The sequence below is a fragment of the Lissotriton vulgaris genome, chromosome 2_1 (assembly GCF_964263255.1).
Source record: "Lissotriton vulgaris chromosome 2_1, aLisVul1.2, whole genome shotgun sequence".
Taxonomy (NCBI): Eukaryota; Metazoa; Chordata; class Amphibia; order Caudata; family Salamandridae; genus Lissotriton; species Lissotriton vulgaris.
This window is the reverse complement of record NC_141687.1, coordinates 781,376,134-781,402,020: the sequence shown is the minus strand read 5'-3', so window position 1 is coordinate 781,402,020 and position 25,887 is coordinate 781,376,134. Positions and strand designations below refer to the sequence as shown.

The 25,887-nt window shown below is 49.6% G+C and overlaps 1 protein-coding gene across 3 annotated transcripts in view; it reads left to right on the top strand.

Annotated features, from left to right (window-relative positions):
- The window catches only part of LOC147731157 (neurabin-2-like), a 681,485-nt gene that overhangs the window by 380,084 nt on the left and 275,514 nt on the right, over nucleotides 1–25,887 (top strand). For all 3 annotated transcript variants that reach the window (XM_086956139.1, XM_086956141.1, XM_086956140.1), the window contains exons 9-10: nucleotides 21,512–21,608; nucleotides 21,684–21,864. In XM_086956139.1, the coding sequence (XP_086812265.1) occupies nucleotides 21,512–21,608; nucleotides 21,684–21,864 (278 nt within the window). The remainder of the gene's footprint in view (nucleotides 1–21,511; nucleotides 21,609–21,683; nucleotides 21,865–25,887) is intronic.

The following is a 25,887-nucleotide window of genomic DNA, read 5'->3' as shown; positions in this document are numbered from 1 at the left end:
ATTTCCAGCTTGACAATGGGCATGGAAAGAGCGATTTTTGGTCAAGCCCATGATTAAGCATAAATTGCAATGGTAGAGTAGCCCAGACTTATTGCTAGGCAGATTATTTTTAAGTGCGCAGTCGCAGGTGATCTTTACAACAGATCTGTCCACTCACACAGTCAGCACGCATATGCCACACTTATCAGTACAAGGTCTGCGGACACACAGAGGCAGTGTCACATTTTTGAATTAGTTTTATAAGTGGTTCAGTTAGCCCTACGAATGTTTAAAACATGATTTCCCAATGTAGCACTGAGTAGAGCAGACAATATGACTACTGCTTACTATATTCAAAAGCAGAGGACTGAACATTCCCCATAGCTTTTGAATTTAACACCCACATTTGAACATGGAGTTACACTTAATAAGTCCACATTCTGGCAGAGTACCTTCTAGGGCTGGACAGCAACTCTGCAAATCTTCTGAGCAGACATCAGCGTTTCAGGAATGGGAATTAACACTCACATTATACAGTGTTACATCAGCAGTCATTTGAGACCTCTATATGTGGATTTGTTCACAACTCAGTAATAAATGGCAAATATATGACACCATATATTTACAACCACAGTCTCTAGGGATAACCCTGTGGTTCGACTGGAAAGTGGTCTTGTATGTATTTTCCCTCAGGTTCTTTTACCTTATTTTCTGTACCACATATGGTAAGTGTCAATGGTAAATATCCCCATTGCTTAGACTCTACTAGAAATGTCAATTCATCCATTTCAAAACCTTATCTGCCACACCTATCTCAGCAAAATAACAGTTTCAGCTACCTCAATGTAGCTGTTGGCCACCCGAAGTCTTAGAATTTGGTTATCTTCAGTCTCTGAATTATTGTAAGTTGTCAGAAAAACAAGACACTCTACTAAGCATTTTGTGGGTTGCTGCAAAGAAAAGAAAATAGATCAGCAGATGTGTATAATATTGTCCAGTACCTGTTAGAAAAATAAGTGCTTGCATATACTTCCATTTGTGAATTTAGTAGCAGTGGCAGCATATTTGCCATACAAATATCCTTTGTTTTTTTTTTAAAAAAGTCCAGTTACAAATGCTTTTATGGAGGGATTTAAAAGAATTCTACCACTAAAAATCATTCTTGTCCCTACTTGGGAGCTAAACATATTGCCTGCTCTTCTTAAGGGACCTCTATTTCAGACATTTATTAGTTTCTCCTAAGATACCTTTCTTGAAAAGTGTTATTTGGTAGATGTTACAAGTGCTACCTTTTGAGGAACAATGTTTCCAAGCCAATAAAGATAAGGTAATTCTATGGACTCACCCAGACATTCTATCATTCCTTATCAGTCTACTGAAGTTCCATCCATTATTGTAATATTGTAGAGTGTTCGCTACACTCCTTAGATATTACTAGTGCACTTTTGTTTTGGGTTGTGCATGCTTGCGCAGTGAAAAAGAAAGTGTTCTTTCCTCTGCCTTGCTCCAGCAGTGTATTCTCTGCTCTTTGTAAAATCTTTTAATGAACTTTGAAACCTGAGAAGACTGTGTATGTATCTGATTGACCATCTGTCTCTCTCAGTATTCTATTGAAATTGTTAATCAGTATTACCACATATAATGTACTATTCTATCCTGGGCAGTAATCGGATTGAATTGATGATTGTCAGTTAGTCAGAAATCTTATTTGCATACCATAGGTATACTTAAAAGAAGATAAAGCAATACTACAATAAAATAGTAAATAGTTTTCTTCTCATGATTCATAAAACTACATAAAATATACTGCAGTGCATTTAATTAACCATGCTTCTCCTAGAATTTACAACCAACCAACTTTGCAAGAATCAAAGGTAAAATCTGCATTGGACATAAATGATGCCTCCTATCGGGTGATAAAACTATATACTTCGCAAAAATCAAGTACAATGTAGAGAAGAAAATGAAATGTAGCAGAATTTGCTTTGCACTGTGGTAACAAAGGCAGACTCCCGAATTCTCTGCATTATTAAAGCCCAGTGGAAAGCAGAGCAAGTGGTCCACTGCAGCTGCCCTGAAACAAAACCGAAATGGCTGTTCCCATCTTCCCATTTTCCATGTGAGATGGGGCTCCAGTCCAGAATATGCTTTTAAATGAAGTTACATACTGAGGGGGTGGCATTCCATTCTATCTCTAGACACTTGAGACTTAAATATAAAGATTTCACAGCCACTTTGTCTCCCTTGATGATTACGGATGGCGAGTGGAATAATTCTGAGCAGCCGAGTTATTTCAAAGAGGACTCGAAATTTTCTAGCCAGGGAATGCATAATCCTTTGATCAGCTGAAGAGTCGTTAGTAATATCTCTGTTAAATGACACTTCTGTATTTGTCCATATCATGACCCATCCATTATAGAACAGGAGCTAATTTAATACTGTCCTCCCGGTACAGTAGGCCTAGCTCACCATAGGAGATAAAATAGGAACTAGAGGGAGGCTGGTTCAGTATTTGCCTACAGATACCATTCTCCTCGATCTGTAGGGGGTTTACTTTTGCATACCCTAATGCTTCTGCACCATAACGGGCGATGGATGCACATTAAGACTTTTAGTCGGAAATGAGTGCTGACAACGTCTTGCACCCTGTTGGCCAGTGAAGGCTCTGGAGTGCACCTGCTACCCTGAAAAGCTTGAAGACACTGGCTGAAATATGTGAGCAACAAAACCAATTAGACCTGATCATCTAGGGTGATAATTTCATAACTTTCTGAGTGGGATGCCACTAGACCACATAACTGCCTTAAATGCGCTTCCCCACATGCTAGCTTCCTGCATCTGGCGTGGTCCTGCCCCCGCTTGCAGCCCTTTTAGGCAGCGATACACGAGACGCTGGGAAAAATAATTGGGCTTCCGCTTATCGCTCTTCTCGAAATTGCACTCCTAGGGTACACTGTCCAGATTCCCCGTAAAGTTAGGAGGCTAGCGTCACTGGGTTTACTATTGGCAAAGAGAGAGGTGGCCATACACTGGGGTAGGGGTCCCCAAACTGCAAGACTGGCTGAATAGCTTGGTATATTGCAGCACCAACACTGAAACGTATGCCAGTCTTATGCCTTCAACGTCGCGCCCCAAAGACATATGGGGACCGTTGAGGTCATATTTGCAAACTACCACTCAGTCCGCCAATGCACGAGTAAATAGCGGCATTGTGCCGGAGGGTGTGGGCTGAATGAAGGGCCCTATTGATAGCGTAACTCTCGACACCGCGTGAGAGTCCACGGTGTGGGACTGTAGCTCAGGGCAACTGATGCTATTGGTCAATCCAGAAATTTTGCATATCGGGGGTCCTTCAGGGGCATGGGTTTGGGGATGGTGTGTATGGGGGTGGGCTGTGGGTTTTCTCTGCATTGATTGTCATTATACACAGTGTTATACCGATCAGGGGACAGGAATGTATCTCTCATTGCAATGGAACGTTATGCAATGCTATGTGCAATTATCCTATATCTGGAGAAAAAAAATAAAGTTAAAAAAAACAATTCTGAATGGGAGTTAATTTTCTACCCCAACAACAACCCTTCATATTCCTTAGGTATTGTCCCTACTTATACTTGCCATGTCTTCTCATTAAAAGAACCCGGAAACGAGACAACGCTCTTCCGGTTGGATACGCGAACTGGGACAATACAAGTGTCCTTCAAGCGGTAACCGGGCTTACAATATAATAGAGTTCCTGTGTGAAGTGGTGCATAGCTGGTACGAGGGGCCTTTGCTACTACCGGTCACTGTGTATATCAAACAAGGGTCCAGAAAAGGTGAATAAAGACCTCATGCCCTGAAGAAATTTCAGCTACTATATACAGGCAATGAAACATGTCGGCCCATCATTACATGGTCTGCAAGCATGCAGTTTGTTTTTACTTTGAATAATCCCACAAGTTGAGAATAAAAGTGGCTGTTTGGTGACGGTGTGGCTTATCTTCTTTTTAATTTCACAGGGTCTATTTTTGTTTGCGCACATATATATATGCATTTATTTCACTGGTCTTCTGGACACCAATGTATATCATTTTGCGAGATAGCGACCAATGATGAAAAACGTCAGCACAACTGGTGATGGTTAACCAGTAAGCTCCTCTGGTGTTGCACACGTGAGGCGCTATCTCGTTTTTTCCCAATTCTTTTTTTTTTTCTTTCACAAAACTTGGTTCACATTTGTGTGTTCTATACACCTGTTGAAGTGGAGGGTATTGGTGAAGTACACAGTGACTGTAAATTCAGAGGATGGTTCTTTTAAGGAGAAGACAGGGCTAGTTTCAAAATCAAATCGGGTGTTTGTTAAGCGCAACTACTCACCCATATGAGTCTCAAGACGCTAGGGGTGTGGGGGATGGGGAGGGTTCGCAGGTTCCAGTCCATCAAGAAGGGGGTCTGTCGAAGAGCCAGGTTTTGAGGTTTCGTGCGAAGATGGGGGAGAGATGTTATCTGTCTGAGGTGGAGCGGAAAGTTGTTCCAAGTGGAAGGAGAAGGAGCGGCCTCCTGATCTGGTCTTTCGGGTGTGGGGGACCACGGCATAGGAGAGCTGGGCGTATCGTAGGGTCCTTTGGGGTGCGTGGAATTTGAGTCGGCTGTTCAAGGATGCTGGTTCGGTGTCGTGGAGGGCCTTGTGAGAGTGGGTTAGCATCTTGAAGGTGACTCTAGCTTTGATGGGGAGCCAGTGGAGTGTGCGCAGGTGCTGGGAGATGTGGCAGTGGCTTGGCAGGTTGAGGACCAGCCTTGCAGCGGCGTTTTGGATGTTCTGTAGCATGCAGGTGAAGTTTTTTTTTATTCGGCAAAGTGTGTGTTGCTGTAGTCAAGCCTGCTGGTGACCAGGGCGTGAGTGACTGTGTTTCTGTGTACTCGGGGGATCCATTTGAAGGTCTAACGTAGGAGGCGGATGGTGTGGAAGCTGGAGGCGAAGACTGAGTTATTCTGGCGGTCTATTTTGATCTCTGAGTACACAATGATTCCCAGGTTGCGTCCTTGGGGGTGGGCTGGCTTCCGAGGGCGTGGGCCACAAGGTGTCGTTACAGGCATCTGGGTTTGGGCCCATGATAAATACTTCCGTTTTGTTTGTGTTTAGTTGTAGGCAGCTGTTTTTCATCCATTTGGTGACTGCTTCCATGCCTTCTCGAAAGTTGTCTGGCGGTGTTGGGTTCATTGGATAGGGATGAGTTGTGTCTCGTCTGCGTATGACACAATGTTGAGTCCGTAGGTTCTGACACTGGGGGGGAGAGCGGAGCCATGTAGACGTTGAAGAGCGTAGGGCTACGGGAGGACCCCTGGGGGACTCTGGAGGTGGTAGGTGTAGCGTCTGAGAGGAAAGGGTGGAGTCTGACCCGCTGCTTTCTGCCAGAGAGGAAGGAGCGGATCCAGTCGAGGGCCTTGTCTTGGATCCCTCCGTCATTGAGTCTGCGTATTAGGGTGCGGTGAGAGACTGTATCGAAAGCCGTTGAGAGGTCGAGGAGGATGAGGGCTGCTGTTTCCCCTTTGTCCAGTAAGGTACGGATGTCGTCTGTGCGGCAAGGAGGGCGGTTTCCGTACTGTGGTTTTTTCTGAAGCCGGATTGGGAGGAGTCGAGGATGTTGTGCTCTTCGGTGAATGCGGCGAGTTGGCTATTGCTGGCTTTCTCAATTACTTTCGCTGGGAATGGAGCAGGGAGATGGGTCTGTAGTTTTTGAGGTCGGTGGGGTCCGCCGATGGTGTCTTCAGGAGGGGGTTGATCTCAACGTGTTACCAATTGTCAGGGAACAAAGCGGTTGCCAGGGAGCGGTTGATGGTGTCGCAGGGCATTGGTGCGATGGTGTCGGCAGCTCTGTTGAAAATGTGGAGTGGGTAGGGGTCTGTGGGGGCCCCGAGTGGATTGACTTCATAGTCTTCAGTGTGTCTTCGGTGGTGAGGGCTGTCCAGTTGTTGATTGCTGGTTTCTGGGTGTCTGGGGTGGTTGGTGATGGGTCAGTGTGTTGGTTGTCTTTGTCGAAGTTGTCGTAGATTCTTTTGATTTTCTGATGGAAAAAAGGTGCTGAGTTTGTCGCAGAGGTCTTGTGAGGGAAGGATGTCGGTGGACTCGCTGGTGGGTTGGGCGAACTCCTTAATGATGTTGAAGAGTTCTTTGCTGTTGTGTGCACGAGTGGAGATTCTGTCTTTAATCGCTTTTTTCCTTGTTTTTCTGATGAGTTGGTGGTGGGTGTTGGAGGAGGCTCTAAAGTTGTTGTAGGCTTCTGTCGATTTGGTGTTCCTCCAGGCCTTTTCGAGGCGGCGGCAAGTGCGTCGGGACTCTCGAAGTTCGGTGGTGAACCATCAAGCTTTCTTGGCGTGGGTGTTGTTGTTTTTCTTGAGGGGGGCTATGGTATTGGCGCTGTCGGAGATCCATCTGTGCAGGGTTGGGGCTGCGGTGTTGGCATCCTCGTTTCCCGCAATGGTTGGTGTGGAGTTGCCGAGTGTCGAGATTAGCTGGTCGTGTGTGATTCTGGTCCAGTTTCTTTGTTGGAGCAGGTGCTGGTGTCTGTGGATGGTGTGTGTTCTGAAGATGAAGTCGACTCATCGATGGTCAGTCCATGGGAGGTCGGTGGTGTGGCTGAAGGTAATGGAGTTTTCTGTTGTGAAGAGGGAGTCGAGGGTGTGTCCTGCTGAGTGCGTGGGTTCGGTCACGATCTCGCAGAGTCCAATGTTGTGGAGGTTGTCCAGGAGGGATGTGGTGCTGGGTTGCAGTTGCTTCTCGAGGTAGAAGTTGAGGTCTACCAGTAGGGTGTCGTTGGGGGACGCGATGGCATGCAGGGAGATGATGTCCGTGATGGAGTTGGCGAAAAGTCAGCGGGGTCGAGGGGGTCGGTAGAGGAGGGTTCCACGGAGGGTGGAGGTAGGGCTGGCCAGTATCGTGAAGTGAAGGTGTTCAATCAGGTCTGTGGGCTCGTCGGGGAGTGTGCTCAGGTGGAGGGTGGATTTGTGGACGATGAAGATTCCTCCTCCAGCGCGTGTGGGGCGGTCCTTCCTGGAGATCTTGCATCCTTGGGGCATGGCGATGGCAATGTCCGGTCCCGTCGTGATGTTGGTCCAGGTTTCGTTAAAGAATGCTGCGTCCGGGGCAGTGCTGTCAAGGAGGTCCCAGATTTCGGTGGCGTGTTTGTGGAGGGATCGGACGTTGAGGAGGATGCATTGCAGGGTCTTCGGTTCGGTTGTGTTTTTGCGTGCGGATAGTGCTGGGTCAGTGGTCTTGGCGGCGCTGCAGGTGTGCCGGCAGCGGTGACAGCTGAAGGGTTCATGGGTGTCTGCTGGTAATGCTAGCTTGCAGTTGTTGTTGCGGCCTGAGTTGAGAGCGTGGAGTGCAGCTGGGTCGTAGCTTTGGCGGTGCTGAGATCCAGGGTTCCTGGCGCTGGTCGCATTTGGGTCGTGGACAGGCACAGACGGGCTTGCCTTTGGCGCTCCGGTGGCGCGGCCACTGCACGGCAGTGCAGTGGCCGCCATTAAGTAGGGGTCAGGGAGGGCTGGACAGCTGGGAGGCGGGAGCGGGGAGGGGAGCTGGATTGAGCCGGTAGCACTGGTCATGCTGGGTGGAACGGGCACGGGGGCAGCAGCGGCGGGGAAAAACTGGCTAAAAAAGGCAAGAGGAAAAAGGCAAAAAGAGAGGAAAGTGCAAATAGGGCAGCAAAAGTGCAAGAAAGAGTGGAGGAAAGACACAGAGGACACAGGAGAGTGAAAGGGGGAGATTGAGATGAGGGTAAAAAACGAGTGAAAAACGGGAGGAAAGACACAGGAGAGTGAAAGGGGGAGCTTGAAATTAGGGGAAAATGACAGAAAATGGATGTTAAGACCCAGGAGGAGAGTGAAGGTAGTAGATAGAAGTGAGGGGAAAAACGAGTGAAAAAGGAGAGAAAAAGCGGAGCAAGAGAATGGAGACAGAGGTCCACTGGACCACCAGGGATGAGATGCAGGTGAAACCTGTTGGTGGAGGAGGGCCTCCAACACCAACACTCGAGAGTGCAGGGGCTCGGGGGAAGGCCTCACTTAATGGTGGAGCTGCGAGGGAGGGAGAGCAATTTCACCGACAATGAGTCAGTGGTCTTGCTCGCCTGTCCCCACAGTGGCCGCCATTAAGTAGGGGTCGGAGAGGGCTGTACAGCTGGGAGCGGGAGGGGAGCTGGATTGGGCCAGTCGCACTGGTCATGCTGGGGGGAGGGTTGCGGGGGCAGCAGCGGCAGTGAAAAACAGGCTAAAAAAAGCAAGAGGAAAAAGGCAAAAAGAGAGAAAAGTGCAAATAAGGCAGCAAAAGTGCAAGAAAGAGTGGAGGAAAGACACAGAGGACACAGGAGAGTGAAACGGAAAGATTGAGATGAGGTAAAAAACGAGTGAAAAACGGAGGAAAGACACAGGAGAGTGAAGGGGGGGATAGAAGTGAGGGAAAAAACAAGTAAAAAAGGAGAGAAAAAGCGGAGCAAGAGAATGTATGTGTGAGTAGGGACAAAACCCGAGGAAAATGAAGGGTTGTTGTTGGGTTAGAAAATAAACTCCCACTCAAAGTTAAAAGAAATTATCGCCCTAGATGATCAGGTCTAATTGGTTTTGTTTGCTTTGAGTAGAGGGCGACCTGATCTATTATTCCCTCTATTGCTCCTTTGTGTGTTTGAAATATGTGAGCCCCAGGTCCCCCAGCTATCAAACCTTACACCCAGGTAGGGAAAACTGTGCACACTATCTAAGTGCTGCCCCCATGTGGTATGATGGAAACCCTATGTTTGTTGGGGCCGCAAGCCATATTATGTGACTAAAGTTAGCGTTGAACTCCAGCTTACCCATAAAATCCAAAAATGAGTCCACCAACCTTCGCTGAGTGATGGGTGCGTGTGCCACCAGAACTGCATAGTCTGCTTACCGGGAAGGCCACACTGGCTATTTTAGGGACATCCTTACTGCTGCTTAGTGTTGCACAATAAGAAGGGGCTTAAATTAGGAATGCATACAGCGAACATTGGTGCCATCACACATCCTTAATGGACATCATGCCCCGGCTTAAAAACTTCAGTGATTTCCCCATCTGGGCCAAAGTGAACCCTAGCCCCCAGATTCTCAGTTTGTGTAACAAGTGCACTAGGGCAGCACTCGGACCCAACAGCATTTTCCATAGTTTAGTGCGGTTACACTGTCAAAAGCAGTGGATATGTCCATTAATGCTAGGTACAGCGGGCAGTGCCTTGCAGTGGTGTATTTATAAATGATAATGTTGAGGTGCTACTACACTGTACCCAGCCGTTCTCTGAACTTGTACAGGCCCTGATATCCTTCGGGATGAAGTTCGCGCTATATAAAACTTTAAAAATAAATAAAATGAAGTATATTATTCTCCCAAGTCCATTCATGTATCCGATTACAAATTATCATACCAATATTTTGACTGAGGTCTCAATAATTGAAATAGGGAGGTAGTATCTTCGCTCCGACCTATTTCCCTTCTTAAATATTGGAACAATTGTAGGAAGGGACCAGGACCTCTAAATTACTAGAGGCCAGGTTATTGAAAACGTTAGTAAGGAGAAGGAGTTGATGATGCATCTCAATAGATGAGACTATGAAGAACAGATGGACCCAAACTAAATGTATTTGCCAGTAAGTAATTCATAGATCACACACCATGCTTCTTGGGCCTGATTACAAAGCCATTCAAGATGTCAAGTCCATGTTTGAAGAGTGGAATGGTGAATTATTCAAATGCTTCATTCAACGGTTTCTGGAATACAGTTTATAAATTAGGCCAAATATCTCCCCTCCCTTGGCTGTCTGGTTGCCGCTACCTTCTGTTTGAGTGAGAACTGATTAAAAGCTATTGGACAAGACTGTGGCATTCTAGGATGACCCTAATGGAAATGTTTGCTTAATTTTACTGTGAGCATTCACAAATAATAAACCATTCTTCCTCTCTGAGGGAACAATATGACAGTGTACCCTTTTATGAATTACATATTATATCTGAAAGAAGCAGGTTAGTATTAGATTCCTTACCTTAGAATATCCCCAGGCGTCACACTGGATCCGGAAACTTTTGCGTAGCAGTACCCCTGCGCGTCTGTAGGCGTCGTCTGCGGCTCCGCATACGTCGTCGGCGTCGTTTGCGCCGGGATGATGTCGCCGGAGTACTTAGACGCCGCCCTCGCGCGCTGACATCAGTTCTTCTTTTTTCCGCGCCAGCTAAGCGCAGATCTGGAGAAGTAGTACCCTTTTAGTAATTTTTTGACTAAAACTTGATTTTTTTTATCTGTTTTTTCGAGTCGATTGACTCCGAAGGTACCGGTAGGGATGCCCGGGTTCAAACCCTGCTCCAAGTGCAGCCGACTGATGTCGGTTACCGACCCCCATCGCCGGTGTCTTTAGTGTCTAGGCCTCGACCACGATGACCGAACCTGCTCCGACTGCCGGGCCCTGTCGTCTAAGGCTAGGCGGGAGCGGTCCCGCAAGCGACTTGAGCTCTGGCAGTCGGCCCGCGTCGTTCGAGGTCCCGGTCCTACAGGAGGTCGAGGGACAGGTCTCGGGGTCGGAGCCACCGTAGCTCCGAGTCGGCATCAGTCTTCGGGATCAAGATCTTCCGGTAAGAGGCATGAGAGGTCAGAAAGGCGACGCGGCTGGGGGGTTCGGGTGACACAACCCACGCGGCTCCGACAGTCGCGGGCGTCTCATTCTGCCCCATACCTTCCGGTCCCTGGGCATGACGCGACGCCAGAGGAGATCGAGCGGTACCTCATGGCCATGAGGTCTCTCCCTCCTCCGCCGGGTTCCGTGGCGCCTTCGTGCCTAGCGGCCCCGGCTGGGAGGCCTAGCGGGTCGGGTGCTTTGGCTCCGACGCCGCTGGGTGCTTCTGCCGCCACCGCCTTCGGTCCCGGCGCCGCAGGCCCTCACTGGATCCGGGTCGTCGCCGGTCGCCTCACCGGCGCCGGCCCCTAGGGTGTCGCTTCCGGGCGACGCCGTCCCCGATCCTGCCCTCGATTCGGTTCCGGCGCCGCTCTCAACGTCGTATGGAGATTTTTACTTCCACGAACCGGCCCCATCCTTTGAACCTGCATACCAGGAGATGGGTGATGAGGGGGATTGGGAGGGGTCTGAGGACCCTCTGACACGGGAGTGTCAGTCTCAGCAGTACTGGACAGGTGAGCTTGGGACTGCCAGTGGACTGGACACCTCGCAAAACACTGGTTTTTATCTCCCCTCCCACCGTGGCTACGGAGGAGGGGGCTGCCTACAGTGTGGTACTGATGCGGGTGGCCATGGCCTTGGGCCTGGAACTCCCCGTCACAGCCGTGAGGACTAACCTCCTCACTGAGGTCCTTAAACCGCAGTCAAGCTCGGCTGAGCCTCTGCTGCCGTTTAATGAGGCCTTGTCAGACGTTCTTATGGGCACGTGGTCCAAGCCCGCTACAGGTCAGCCTGTAGATAGGAACATGGCCAGACGCCACCGCCCGGCTCCGGGCGTCCCTTGCTTCCTGTCAATCCACCCCACCCCCGAGAGCCTGGTCATCCAGTTCTTCACCTCCCAGAACGTATTCCCGACTGCCCTGCCTGATCGGGAATCCAAGAGGTACGAGTAATATGGTAAGAAAGTATTCTCCTCCCTGAGTTTAGGACTGCGGTCAGTCAACACCGCGTGCCTCTTGGGCCGCTACACCCACTCTCTGTGGGGCACGGTTGCGGACGTGCTGCCACAATGTCCGGTGGAGGTCCAGACTAAACTCACCCAAGCCCTTGCAGAGGGTCGAGAGGCAGTACCGTTTTCTTTCCGGTGTGGGCTGGATATCACCGACTCACTGGGCAGAGCGATGGCAACGACGATGGCGATTCGTCACCACGCCCGGTTGAGGCCCGCCAACTTTTCGGCCGATGTCCAGAACACTCTTATGGACATGCCGTTCGATGGCCGTCTCCTTTTCGGGGACAAGGCAGACCATGCGCTTTAGCGCTTTAAGGACTCCAGGGCTACGGACAAGTCCTTGGGCCTCTCGGCCCCGCGCCAGCAAACGGGTGCCTTTCGCTCCTTTTGTGGCCAAGGGAGGGGTGCTCCCACACGTGCTGCCAGCCACGCACCGCAGACTAACATCCAACGCGGTGGCATCCGTGGAAAACGCTGTGGCGGCGTTCGGGGACAACGGCAAGGCCAGTTCACACCTTCCCCCGCAGCACCCGCCTCTAAAGCATTCTAGTCTGTGCTTTCAGGCCCATGTGACGCCAGTCGGGGGCAGGGTTCGCCATCACCACTTCCACTGGCGCACTGTCACTTCGGACAGGTGGGTGTTGCAAATCGTCCGAAGGGTCTTCTCCCTCCCCTTCGAGACAACCCCTCCAGCCATTCTACCGCAATACCACCTCGTGTCGGGGGACCACTTGCAACTTCTGCAAGAGGAAGTTACGGCCCTCTTGGCCAAGGGGGCCATTGAGCACGTTCCTGGGCCGGAAGTAGGGTGTCGTTGTTAATCTCACTACTTTCTTGTACCCAAGAAGGGCAAAGGGGACCTACGCCCTATCTTGGACCTACGGAACATCAACGGCTTCCTCCGGAAAGAGAAGTTCAAGATGCTGACACTGGCTCAGGTCTTAGCTCCCCTGGACCCAGGGGACTGGTTGGTAGCGTTGGATTTGCAGGACGCACAGTTCACGGTAGGCCACGAGCACTTTCAGTTTACCGTGCTCCCCTTCGGCCTTACCAGCGCCCCACGGGTGTTCACGGAGGTGATTGCGGTGGTCGCAGCTCATCTGCGCAGGTAGAGGTTTCCATCTTCCCCTACCTCGACGACTGGTTGTTGAAGGCGGGCTCGCCCCAGACAGTCGTTAGCCACCTCCAGACAATGGCAGACCTCCTGCACCAGCTGGGGTTTTCCATCAATGTGCCGAAGTCACACCTGTGCCACTCTCAGAAGCTCCTCTTCATCGGAGCAGTTCTCGACTCGGCACGGTTTCGGGTTTATCCTCCCGAACAGCGGGTTCGGGATATTCAGGCTCTGATTCCAATCTTTCAGCCTTTATCCCGGGTCTCGGTCAGGTTGACGCTGCGGCTTCTGGGGCTGATGGCCTCCCGCATCCTTCTGGTGCATCAGGCCCGGTGGCGGATGCGGTCTCTGCAGTGGGACCTGAAGTTTCAGTGGGCCCAGCATCAGGGCAACCTGTCCGACCATGTCCTGATCTCGGAGGGCACTGCGAGACAGCTGCGGTGGTGGCTCACGGACCACGATTGGGTCAGCGGCAGGTCCCTCTCCTTACCCCAACCGGAGCACGTAGTTGTGATGGACGTGTCCCTCCTAGGTTGGGAAGGCCACATTGGAGAGGCGGAGATCAGAGGCCTCTGGTCTCCGGCTAAGTCCCGGCTCCATATCAACCTTCTAGAGCTGAGGGCGATTCATCTAGCACTCAAGGCATTCCTCCCCTCTGTCCGGGGGAGTGTACTGCAGGTGTTCACAGACAACACCACCGCCATGTGGTACTCCAACAAAGAGGGCGGGGTTGGGGTTGTGGACCCTCTGCCAGGAGGCTCTGCGCCTGTGGCAGTGGCTGGAACATCAGGGTGTGACCCTGGTGGTTCAACACCTGGCAGGTTCTCTGAACGCCAGGGCAGACTAACTCAGCCGACGGTGCATGATGGATCACGAATGGCGTCTGAACTCTGATGTGGCGCAAGGCCTCTTTCTGCAATGGGGAGTGCCTTGGTTAGATCTATTTGCCACAGAAGAGAACGTGCAATGTCATCAGTTCTGCGCGTTGGAATTTCTAAGGCGGCACTCGCTCGGAGACGCTTTTCGTCGCGAGTGGAGTTGCGGTCTTTTATACGCCTTTCCGCCTATACCACTTTTGCCCAGAGTGCTGAAGATCAAGCGCGACCGGGCCCAAGTTATCCTTGTTGCTCCGGACTGGGCACGAAGGTACTGGTATCCCGAGCTACTCAGTATGTCTGTCGGTCCCCCGGTTCGTCTGCCTCTTCAGGAGGACCTTCTGTCGCAGCAGCAGGGGACGTTCCTCCACCCAAACCTGTCCAGTCTCCACCTACATGCTTGGAGATTGAGCGGCAACAGTTGAGGCCATTTGACTTTCTTCCTGAAGTTTGTACTGTGATTATGGCAGCCAGGCCTCCCTCCACAAAGTCTGTATACGCCTGCAGGTTAAAAAGATTTGTGGCATGGTGCACAGCAAAGGCTGTGGATCCTCTCTCTGCCCCTCTTTCTGAGGTTCTTCTATTCCTTCTTTCTCTTGCCCAGCAGGGCTCTGCTCTGGGCACTCTCAAGGGTTACCTTTCTGCCCTTTCAGCCTTTTTAAGGCTACCTGATCAGCCATCTTTGTTCAAGTCCCCAATTGTAAATAAGTTTTTGAAGGGCATCACACACATGTTTCCCCCTGTTCCATTCGTGATGCCCCAGTGGGACTTGAACCTTGTTCTTACCTATCTGATGTGCGCTCCCTTTGAGCCACTTCATAACTGTCCTCTTCGCCTTCTTACTCTGAAGACTGCTTTCCTGGTTGCCATCACATCTGCCAGGAGAGTGAATGAGCTCCAGGCTCTTTCTTCCAAACCTCCTTTCCTTTTTGTCCATCCGGACAAGGTTGTGTTGCGGACAAGACCCTCTTTCCTGCCCAAGGTTGTAAATGTAAATGTATTTGAGCTTATATAGCGCACAGCTACCCACAAAGGGTTTCCCGGCGCTTGCTTAGGGAACCCGTCCTGGTATTCCCCTGTGAGATAACCCCGGCAGGGTATCCACAAGGTGAAAGCCAGGCATCCCGCCGCGAGGGGCCGTTGTGGAGATAAAGCAAGCTATTGCCCAGAGTCGCAGAGTGTGAACCCATGAATTGAGAAGGCACCGGAGCGAGAATTATCGAGTCCGTGGAATTTTTGAGCCCAAGACCCGCCGAGGCGGGTAATTGAACCCTGGTCCAGGGCCGATCTCAGCTTCCGGGTCTGCCGCCTCTAACCCCTGAGCCACACTTCTCCAGATTGTCACAGCCAGGTTGTCACAGCCTTCCACATCAGGCAGTCCATCACCTTGCCCACCTTCTTTCGGCCTCCGCATCCCTCAAAGGAGAAAGAGCGGCGCCACTGTCAGGACCCAAAACGTGCGCTCTCGTTCTATCTGGATTGCACAAGCCAGTTCCGGGTGGATGACCAACTCTTTGTTGGTTACGTGGGCTGGGCGGTACACAAGCGAACCATCTCTAGGTGGGTCGTGTTGTGTATCAAGGCATGCTACTCCTTGGCTAAGAAGGAACCTCCTGTTGGGCTGAGGGCCCATTCCACTCGGGCCACGGCGGCTACTACTTCCCTGGGCCGGGGAGTCTCCTTGCAGGACATTTGTCAGGCAGCTACGTGGGCCTCGCTGCACATGTTTGCAAGACACTACTGCCTGGACAGTCAAGTCTGAAGGGATGGCTTCTTTGGCCGTTCCGTCCTCCATGACTTTCTGGTGTGATTATTGGTTCGCAGACCCACCACCGGGGTTGGTATTGCTGGGGTATCTATTCTAAGGTAAGGAATCTAATACTAACCTGTTTCTTTCAGATGAACAAGTTACTTACCTTCTGTAACGATATGTTCGAGGCATGTGGGCTGATGAATTCATATCTGTGCATAGATCGCCGCCTAGTGTTGGGTCCGGATGATTGCACATTGTTGTCCTGGAAGAGTCTTCGAAGTATCACGAGATAGGTGGCTCCTCCCCTGGACTACAGTGCGCATGGGCATCGACTCCATCCCCAGATTGTTTTTTTCCACCATTGGGTTCGGATGTGTTTCGGTTCCCGCGTCGGCGCCGAAGTTGGTCGACGCTCTGAAGAGTCGCGTCGACACCAAGAAGGTCGATGACCATGAGAAGGCCCCAAAGAAGCGGCAAGACGACCCTAAGTCTCCTGCTGCACCGCTTCCACTTGACAAGGCAAAGGGGGGAGCTGCGTCGGCTCCGAAGACTGCGTCCTTGGTTGCCGACCCGATCCCGGCTTCGGAAGACTCTCTCGAGCCGGTCCGTCCCTCCGCCTCGTTCACCAAGAAGGTCACGGAGTCCCTTCAGCGTATTCGGGAGGGGGCCGCGGCAGTCGAGCCAAAGGACACTGTGCCGCCCAAGCCTCTACAGAAACCGGCGAAGGCGCAGACGCCGATTCTCTTCACGTTGCCGCCGAAGACGGCGCCGAAGGCTTTCACTGCGAAACCTTGGGCCGGAGGGCCCTTGAGGTTGACTTCGACGCCAAAGGCATCGTTGGTGGTTCCAAGCCCGCGCCACCAAGCACTGGCGGAGGAGGAGCGTCGAGAGGTGATCATCGACGCCAACACAGGCAAGCTCTCTCTCTCCTTAAACGGAAAATCACCCCGGAGCCGGCTTTGGAACATTTCCACATCCCGCTTAAAAAGAAGTTGGACTCTGCGGGTGCATCTGCCCCTATGGAGCCTGCATCTCCACAAAGTCAGGAACTCTCACCCACTCATTCTAATGTTGAGGAGGGTGATGGAAACGATGAGGATGAGTATGCTTATCCAGTTTACTCAGACCCAGAGGATGTGACTGAGCCATGGTCTGCCGGGGGCGACCCTGGGGACCCTCATTCGGTACAGGAGCCGCAGCTTTTTGCTGCAAGACTTCCCCAACAGAAGAGTCTGCGGCCTTCAACGCTCTAATTGAAAGAGCTGCAGCCAATCATGACGTCTATCTCCATGCAGACCCAGTGGACGTCGATTTTCTTTTTGACACCTTTTCAGTGGCTGAAAAAACTGTTAAGACATTGCCAATGCTCAAAGCAGTGTTAAAACATGCACCAGAGGTTTTCAAGGAGCCCACCCGGGCAAGAGTCATTAATCCTCGTATTGACAAGAAGTACAAGGCAGCGCCCACTGATCCAACATGTATCAAAGGACAGTTGCCACTAGACTCTTTGGTTGTCTCCAACGCACGCAAAAGAGCCAACTCACAGACTACGGGTGATGCTCCTCCCCCAGACAAGGAATCAAAAGTATTTGAGGCTTCGGGGAAACGTATTGCTGCGCAGGCAGCCAATATGTGGCGCATATCCAACACGCAGGCGCTACTTGCACGCTACGACAGGGCACACTACGACACTCTAGAGACCCTTCTACAGCACTTACCAGATCAGTATAAGGAGGCAGCTGAAATGTTGATTCAGGATGGGAAGCTTATCACCAATGCTTCAATTAAGTGTGCTCTGGATGTGGCTGATACCGCCTCACCAGCAATAAACACTAGCGTTCTACTGCGCCGACCTGCATGGCTCAGAATATCAGGCTTTAAACCAGACATTCAAACTACCATCCTAAAGCAAACTGTCAATCCAGACCACCTGTTTGGCCCAGAAGTGGATGCCACCCTCGAAAAAATGAAAAAAGACACTGACACTGCTAAATCTATGGGTGCCCTGCAGTCCCAGCAGTTTCGGGATGGTTCCTTTCGCCGCTCCAATAACAGAGGCACCTCAAGGGTTCAAGCGTCACAATCCACGCAATTCTATAAGAGTAACACCCAATCCTCATATACCAACAAGGGTCGGGGTAGATACCGTGGCAACAACGTCAAAGCCAGAGGACGTGGAAATAACAGCTCCAGGTCCTCCACCGCCAGCAAACAGTGACGCCTTGTCACTGCCCCCCGACCACGCAACACCAATCGGGGGGAGACTCCAGCAGTTCCTGCTCGTGTGGAAGTCCATCACCACGGACAGGTGGGTCAGATCTCTTATCCAATACGGTTATTGTCTGGAGCTCGCATCCACTCCACCCAACATACCTCCAAAAAGCCGTCCTATGTCCGGCGAGCACTTTCTTGTTGCAGCAGGAAGTCAACGTGATGCTGCAAAAAGGGGCAATAGAGCTCGTCCCCCTGCAGGAAAGGGGTACAGGGGTTTACTCCCTGTACTTTCTAATTCCAAAGAAGGACGGATCCCTCAGGCCCATCCTAGACCTCAGACCTCTCAACTTTTACATTCTGTGAGAACATTTCCATATGCTCACGCTGCAGCAGGTTCTCCCACTGCTTCGGCAAGGGGACTTCCTGGCGACTCTGGATCTCAAGGATGCATACTTTCACATTCCCCTGCATCCTTCACACAGAAAATACCTAAGGTTCACCATTCAAAACCAGCACTACCAGTTCAAGGTTCTGCCTTTTGGGGTCACCACAGCGCCCAGGGTCTTCACAAAGTGCCTAGCGACGGCGGCGGCACATCTGAGACGTCAGAACATCCACGTCTACCCCTATCTGGACGACTGGCTCATTCAAGCAAAGTCGGAGCAGCAGTGCGCCAACCACGTGTCCCACACCATTCTCCTTCTGCATGATCTGGGGTTCTCATTGAATTACCCAAAATCCCATCTCCAGCCCGCCCTCATACGGCAGTATCTGGGTGCGACCATAAACACTCTGGCGGCCACTGCGCAGCCGAATTCAGTGAGAATCGAAAGCATTCAGTCGCTGATCCAAAGATTCAGACCTCAGCACTCGCTTCCAGCAAGAGTGTTCATGCAGTTGATAGGCATGATGGCCTCCTGCATCTCCATAGTCCCACACGCGAGACTACATATGCGTCCGCTTCAGGAGTGCTTAGCATGTCAGTGGACTCAGGCTCACGGGCAATTGAAAGACCTAGTGTTGGTGAGCGCTCGGGCATACAACTCTTTGCATTGGTGGAATCCACAAAACCTTTGCAAGGGCCGACTGTTTCAAGAGCCTGTGCCGCAGATCATCCTGACGACGGACGCTTCTCTCCAGGGTTGGGGAGCGCATGTACTCCATTACACAGTGCAGGGACTATGGACACTACAGCAGAAAAAGATGCACATCAATGTGCTAGAACTGATGGCGATCTTCATGGCCTTAAAGGCGTTCAAAGTACATCTGTGCAACAAGGTCGTGTTGATCCGGACGGACAACATGACGGCCATGTACTACATTCAGAAACAGGGAGGAACACACTCTCCGCAGCTGTCTCATCTGGCTCAGAGCATGTGGAAGTGGGCCATTCAGAGGAACATCTTCCTCATGGCAGAACACCTCCCAGGCAAAGACAATCAGATGGCGGACCTGCTCAGCAGGCACAGCCACCAAATGCACGAGTGGGAGATACATCCATCAGTACTCCAGCCGTACTTTCAAAGATGGGGTCATCCAGAGATAGACCTGTTCGCCACAAGGGAGAACGCAAAATGCCAAAGCTTCGCCGCCAGGTTCCCACACCCGCAATCGCAGGGCAATGCGATATGGATGAACTGGTCAGGCAAATTTGCGTACGCTTTTCCCCCAGCACCCCTGATACCGCTGGTGGCGCGCAAGCTGAGGCAGCACTCAATGACTCTCATCCTAGTTGCTCCAACGTGGGCTCGCCAACCGTGGTACACCACGTTTCTGGAACTTTCCGTGGTACCGCATCAAAGGCTTCATCTCACACCCAGCCTTCTGACGCAGAGCCATGGCGACATTCAGCACCCGGATCCGCAACAGCTGAACCTGGCGATCTGGCTCCTGAGGTCCTAGAGTTTGGCTACCTTAACCTTCCTCCCAATTGCATGGACATCATTCGGGAGGCAAGAAAGCCCACTACTAGAGCATGTTATGCGGCCAAATGGAAGCGGTTTGTCATTTATTGCGCAAACCACAACATTAATCCACTAGATGCTTCCATTCAGAACATCATCTGTTACCTGTTCCATCTGTACCAGTGTAATTTGGCATATACTTCCATCCGCATTCACCTGTCTGCGATGGCCGCATACCTCCAGAATAGACAGCACCTTTCACTTTTCAAAGTGCCTGCTATCAAAGCTTTTCTGGAAGGACTCAAAAGGGTCATTCCACCACGGACCCCACCAGCTCCAGAATGGAACCTCAATGTGGTTCTTACAAGACTGATGGGTCCTCCCTTTGAGCCACTACATTCTTGCGAACTTCAGTTCTTGACTTGGAAAGTGGCTTTCTTAGTAGCAATTACATCGCTACGGAGGGTTAGTGAGCTGCAGGCCCTCACAATCCAAGAGCCTTTCTTCCAGGTTCATGCTAACAGGGTAGTGCTCCGCACTAACCCTAAGTTTCTACCCAAGGTTGTGTCTCAGTTCCACATAAACCAAACAATTGAGTTGCCGGTGTTTTTTCAAAATCCTGAGTCACTGGCGGAGCGGATGCTCCACACCCTTGACGTTAAAAGGGCCCTAATGTATTACATTGATAGGACCAAGGATTTTAGAAAGACTAAGCAGCTTTTCATTGCCTTTGCGCCACACCACAAAGGTAACGCTATTTCCAAGGCTGGTATTGCTAGGTGGATCGTGAAATGTATTCAGATCTGTTATGCGAAGGCTAAACGCACTCTTACAATTCCACCGAGAGCCCACTCCACCAGAAAGTTGGGGGCCTCTATGGCCTTCCTTGGAAACATTCCCTTAGAGGACATATGTAGAGCAGCCACATGGTCTACCACACATACATTTACTAAGCATTACTGTGTAGACGTGCACTCTAAACAGCAGGCAGCTGTAGGGCAGGCTGTTCTCAAGACACTTTTCCAAACTGCTGCAGCTGGCACGGGCGGCCGCCGCTAATGGAGGGACTGCTATGTATTCTATGCACAGATATGAATTCAGCAGCCCACATGCCTCGAACTGCAAATGCTACTTACCAGTATGCATCTGTTCTTGGCATGTAGGGCTGCTGACATTCATATCGCCCGCCCTCCTCCCCGGCGCCTGTAGCAGCTGCAGTGTTTACATATCATTTCATGGCATGGTCATCATTCACTAAGTTCACTCCATCTCGGCCACAATGACTAAAAACAATCTGGGGATGGAGTCGATGCCCATGCGCACTGTAGTCCAGGGGAGGAGCCACCTATCTTGTGATACTTCGAAGACTCTTCCAGGACAACAATGTGCAATCATCCGGACCCAACACTAGGCGGCGATCTATGCACAGATATGAATGTCAGCAGCCCTACATGCCAAGAACAGATGCATACTGGTAAGTAGCATTTGCAATCTGGAAGAAACATTAGTTAGTATTAGATTCCTTAAAGACCCACCCATCCTCCCCGTTCTGCGAACCGATATCTAGTGTTAAGGTCATCCCCTTTCAGGGCCCTAGTTTCATGGCACCAGTGTTGGTTTTTATCATGGCTTTGCGTTTCTGGCGCGGAAAAGCTGTCTATAAGAACTGACGTCAGTGCGTGAGGCGGCGTCTAAGCACTCTGGCGACGTCATCCCGGCGCGAACGACGGACGAGGAGCCGCAGACGACGCATACCGACCCGCAGGGGTACTGCTAGGCAAAAGTTTCCGGATCCAGTCTGACGCCTGGGGATATTCTAAGGTAAGGAATCTAATACTAACTACTGTTTCTTCCAGATATATCGTTACCGAAGGTAAGTAACTTGTTCTACAAGGGAAGATTACTTATTATTAAAACCTGTTTCACATACTGAAAATAGTCAGTGTGCAGTAAATGTCTGACATGTGGCATAAAATGAGTTCAAATTGCTAATCTTTTTAGAGAAATAGAGTTTATGAAGAAGGAAGAAGAACATAAAGTGATGCTTGAAGCAAAGGACCAGATGCACACAGAGCAACTTAAGATATTGCAAACCAAAGTAAGCCTCTTTTAATAATATTTCTGTGTTTTCAGGAACTTGTATGCAATTTTATAATTATTTTCCTATTTGCAGATTGAAGAACTCGAGAACAAACTACAGTTACAGTTGCAAATTAAAGAGGCTCAAGGAATTTCAATTTCTCTTCAAGATATGGAAAGGAACGGCAAGCAGTCTGTACAACACGAGAAATTAGATGAATTGCAAGAAGTAGAAAGCCTGACTAAGTTATCAGAGCAGGCAGACAGTCTGTATGGTAAAGTATCAGTTATTTGCGTTAAACAAGTGCTACCAGTCCCCAAGCATATGTTAGTTTGCAGATATGTTTGTTCTGAACTGCCTGCATCTCATTCTGCATACAGCAAATCAGAAATAAGAGGCTTAGAGTGCAGCAGGTTCCTGTAACTTTTCTAAAGTATTTCAGTAAATTGATGAATTGACCCTCAGTCTACCTGTATTTATAATACAGTGAAGAAATGCAGGTAAACAGCCCCTTCATATGTATACCTTGGATATTTTTTATCACTGGGTTACCTACCATTGCCAGAGAGCTTTGTCAGCTCTTTGTCAATGCCCTGAATCTATTATCCTTCCTATCCCGCATTAGCATCTGATGTCCATGTTAGCCAAAAGTCACATAGTTACTCAAGCTTTCTAGAAATGCCAGCCTTTTTAGAGATGGTGTCGCCCACTTCAAACCAGCAGTTCTGTATTCAAGGATATGACAAGTGCCGCTGCAGAAAGACTGATTTTAATGCTTCACATCTCCTCCACCTAGAGACTTTTCTAAGACCACACTTCCACATTCTCAGAGCTGTGTAGTAAACTGTGGAGTTAAATGTGTTTATGCATAGTTTACTTTTCAGTGAAAGAGCACTGGTTTGTGATTAGCAGTACTTGTACTCTTTTGAATTCTTTCATTATTCTTTGTTTGGCTAGTTAAACATAAACATTTAATTTACAAAAAAATAGATAAAAATTCCAGAATCCATGCATTTAGAATAATATATTCAGACTGGAGACCCATACCTCTTTCTGGTAACCATGGCACAACTAATACAACTTATAACGGCTGTACAAAGGCAGACATTACTTAATTGTTGCAAAATAAGTAAAGCGTGCTTGTATTTAGTTAGATTGACCAAACTCAAAATTGGAACCTAAAACCTTTTTCCGGTGTGAAACGTATAAGTCCCAGAAAAGCATGAAGTGCAAAGTGCTTTGTTTGGAAGTATTGTTACATGGGTAGGTTGGAAGAGTAGAAAAACATGGACTTACGTGATATTACCAGGGAATAGCAAAGGCATTATCAAGCAAAAGGCAATATGACAAAATCTCCCCTAAGAAGCCTGCTTTTAGGTTGCTCCAGATCCTTATCCATAACAGGAGATCTATATTAATGTTATCTACCAGATTATCCAACCCTGCTTCAAAGTCACACATACAACTTGGTAAGACAGGCTTATGGTATAGCCAACAGTCTCCTCAGGAATGTATTTCCTAATTGTTGTAATAGTTTTGCATCATCATAGCCCCCTGCAGGTAATAGACATTGTACCGCTGTCTGGAAAGTATCAATTCACCCTTTTTAGGTCTCGCCTGAACCAGGGCATGCGATTCTCTCAGACATTTAGTTAGGGCTTTTAAAAGTCCTACCAAAAGCTCCTTGCTCGAGCAGAGGAGCCATCTGGCTTTCCTCTCGCTCTCCCGCGCACCTCGCTCTGCCTCTCTGCACCCTGACAGCGCACCTCGCTCTGCCCCTCTCCCACCACAGGCTGCGTCCTCGCGATCACTTTCACTTTCACGGCTGCATTACTTTTACGGCCGCGCGGCCAATGCTTTTTGTGCTGGCTGTCACCGGAAGTAGGGAACAAGGGGCAGGTTTTTCGCAGATAGGGTACCAGTACCTTCCAACACTCCTCTCCCACACCCCCGGCTATGCCGCTAATCCAAATTACTTGCTTCCTCTCCCGGTCCTTGACTCGCTAGCTGCAAACGCCCTCCAATCCTATGGGACTGGGAGCGAAGCGTACTCTCACAGCGTTCTTGGCAGCCACTGGACCCGCTGCATACCCCCGTATCACATGGCCTCTACATGCGAACGCTCTCAGAAACCGAAGAAGGTCTTTAGAAAGAGGCTCCATAGCCTCGAACTTTCCTAGCAAGCTAGCCAGGTCGGGTCATCCAGAACCTGCACTGCAGGCATGCCAGAGAAGGTGACTTCCGGGAGTGGACAACAACTGGCCAATCAGGAATAAACACTACCTTAATCTCCGCCTACCTAAAGCACCAGCAGGTTTCCCGCTACATTATACAAAGCTTAGAGGATGAGCAAAGAACTAGAGTGCTAACTTCACTTTTATAAACGCCAGCAGGCTGTATGAAGAAGTCACACTCCTCTCAGTGAAGTGCCAGCCCCGCTGTGCTTGACCTGTTCGGCAGCATTCGGAGGCATTTATAGTGCTGTTCTTGCTTATTTCTTATTTAGAACCCTCTGGTCCTCGGAATTTTCTGAAGGACATATTTAGAGTAAAATTGTTCCTTCCTGAGAGTAATTAACTTGCTTTTATGTTTGATATCTCCCATGGGCAAGGTTGATGAGGGATATTAAATGTTTGTTTCCTGGGTATCTGTTCTTTTCAACACCTAGTCTTCCATGTTGAGATCACGTAATCGGGCTTTACAACTGGCACTGACAAAGGTCATAGTTGCTTGCCTATCTTCTAAGAGTGGTTAAATCATTAGGTGGGACTGAAGTCCATGCGGAATGATGTGGGATAATGTAAGTAACCTTCCTGGTAATGCAGAGTTGCACAGGCGGATATTCAGTCGTCTTTGGGGTGCTGGGGTATTCACAAGGCTTTAATTTAAGTGAGATGAAAAAAACTGGGGAGTCTCTCAAAGGGGCGTGGCCATTGTAATTAAGGGCGTGGCATAACACATAAGCAAAAAATCTGTGTTTAGCATAGTGTGCCTTGTTTTTTGCTGTTTCTGTCATTGCACCTAGATATAGGATCCAAGTAACACCATACCTACAACAGGTCAGGATTATTGGCTTTGTCAATGGTTGTTACTTGCATAAGAAAAATAAGCAGCAACTATGGCTTGTATATAATATTGGAAAAGCTTCCCCTTAAAGCCCTGGTGACACCACGACAAAGTTGGTGCTCTTGAGTTTAAAAAAGAAAAAGGGAAATCCAGAGAGAAAATGACTTTCTTTAAAGGATTTCCCTTCCCCTACAACACTCCCCAGGCATGACGTCATGCCGTAACTTCTCCACTATTGAGAAGTGAGCAGTGTGAGCACGCGCTCATGATAAATAGTCTCCGCAGGTTCTGCCCTTGTCTCTTCGCCAGGTGCCACTGCCCTATTGAGCAGATATGCAGTGTATAGCCCCCAAAAGTTTTTAGGCCTACTTTGGGGTGGGAGTAATTCACTGAAATTCTCCAATTGTGTGCAACAATAAAGCATATCATGTTACCACTGTGTTAAAGTGGGGATGGGGCCTTTCATCCAGCACATTGCGACCCTGCGCTTCATAATGAGTAAACCCATGTCTACAAGTCTGCGTAACGCCTTAGGCAATTTTTAGAATATCCTAAAAGAGCTAATGCAGGATCAGGAGTACGCTCTACAATTTTCCCCAGTTCCAGGAAGATACCCTCCCAGTATTTAAATACAACTGGGCACTGCTACGCCAGATGCTAAAAATCTGCTGTTTGAATGTGGCATCTGTCTCAGGCTGAATTCTCTCTCAAACCATACATGTGTAGGCTTTCTGCCGTATAATATACTCTATTCACGTATTTGAAGTGTATTAGTCTATGCCTACCATGTAGTGAGATACGCCTTGTGTTAGTGCAGCAGTAGTTCCACATTGAGTCCTCTATTGTAAGTTGTATATCTCGTTGCAGGGCCAGCCTGTCTTTGGTGTATTGGTTCGCTCTGTGAGATATAGCTAACTTATATATGTTAGGGACTATCTTGCGGGGAGACTTAGCTTCTATAATATAAGACAATTGCAGTACCTCCGGGGGTTCGTTCAGGTCTTCCCCCAACAAGTCACGCAGAGCCCACGTACTCTATAGAACTGAAAGTGTTGCAACAAGGTGCCAGCATCTGCATTGCCCGCAGCTTCGTCCCATGTCTTAACCACTCCATCCTGGAACAGGTCTCCCGCTGTTATGTTTAATGTGTGCATTGCTTGCGTTACCCCCCATCCCTACATGGGGCCAACAAAAGAGTCCAATCAATCGGCATAGCCGGTGAGTACAACAA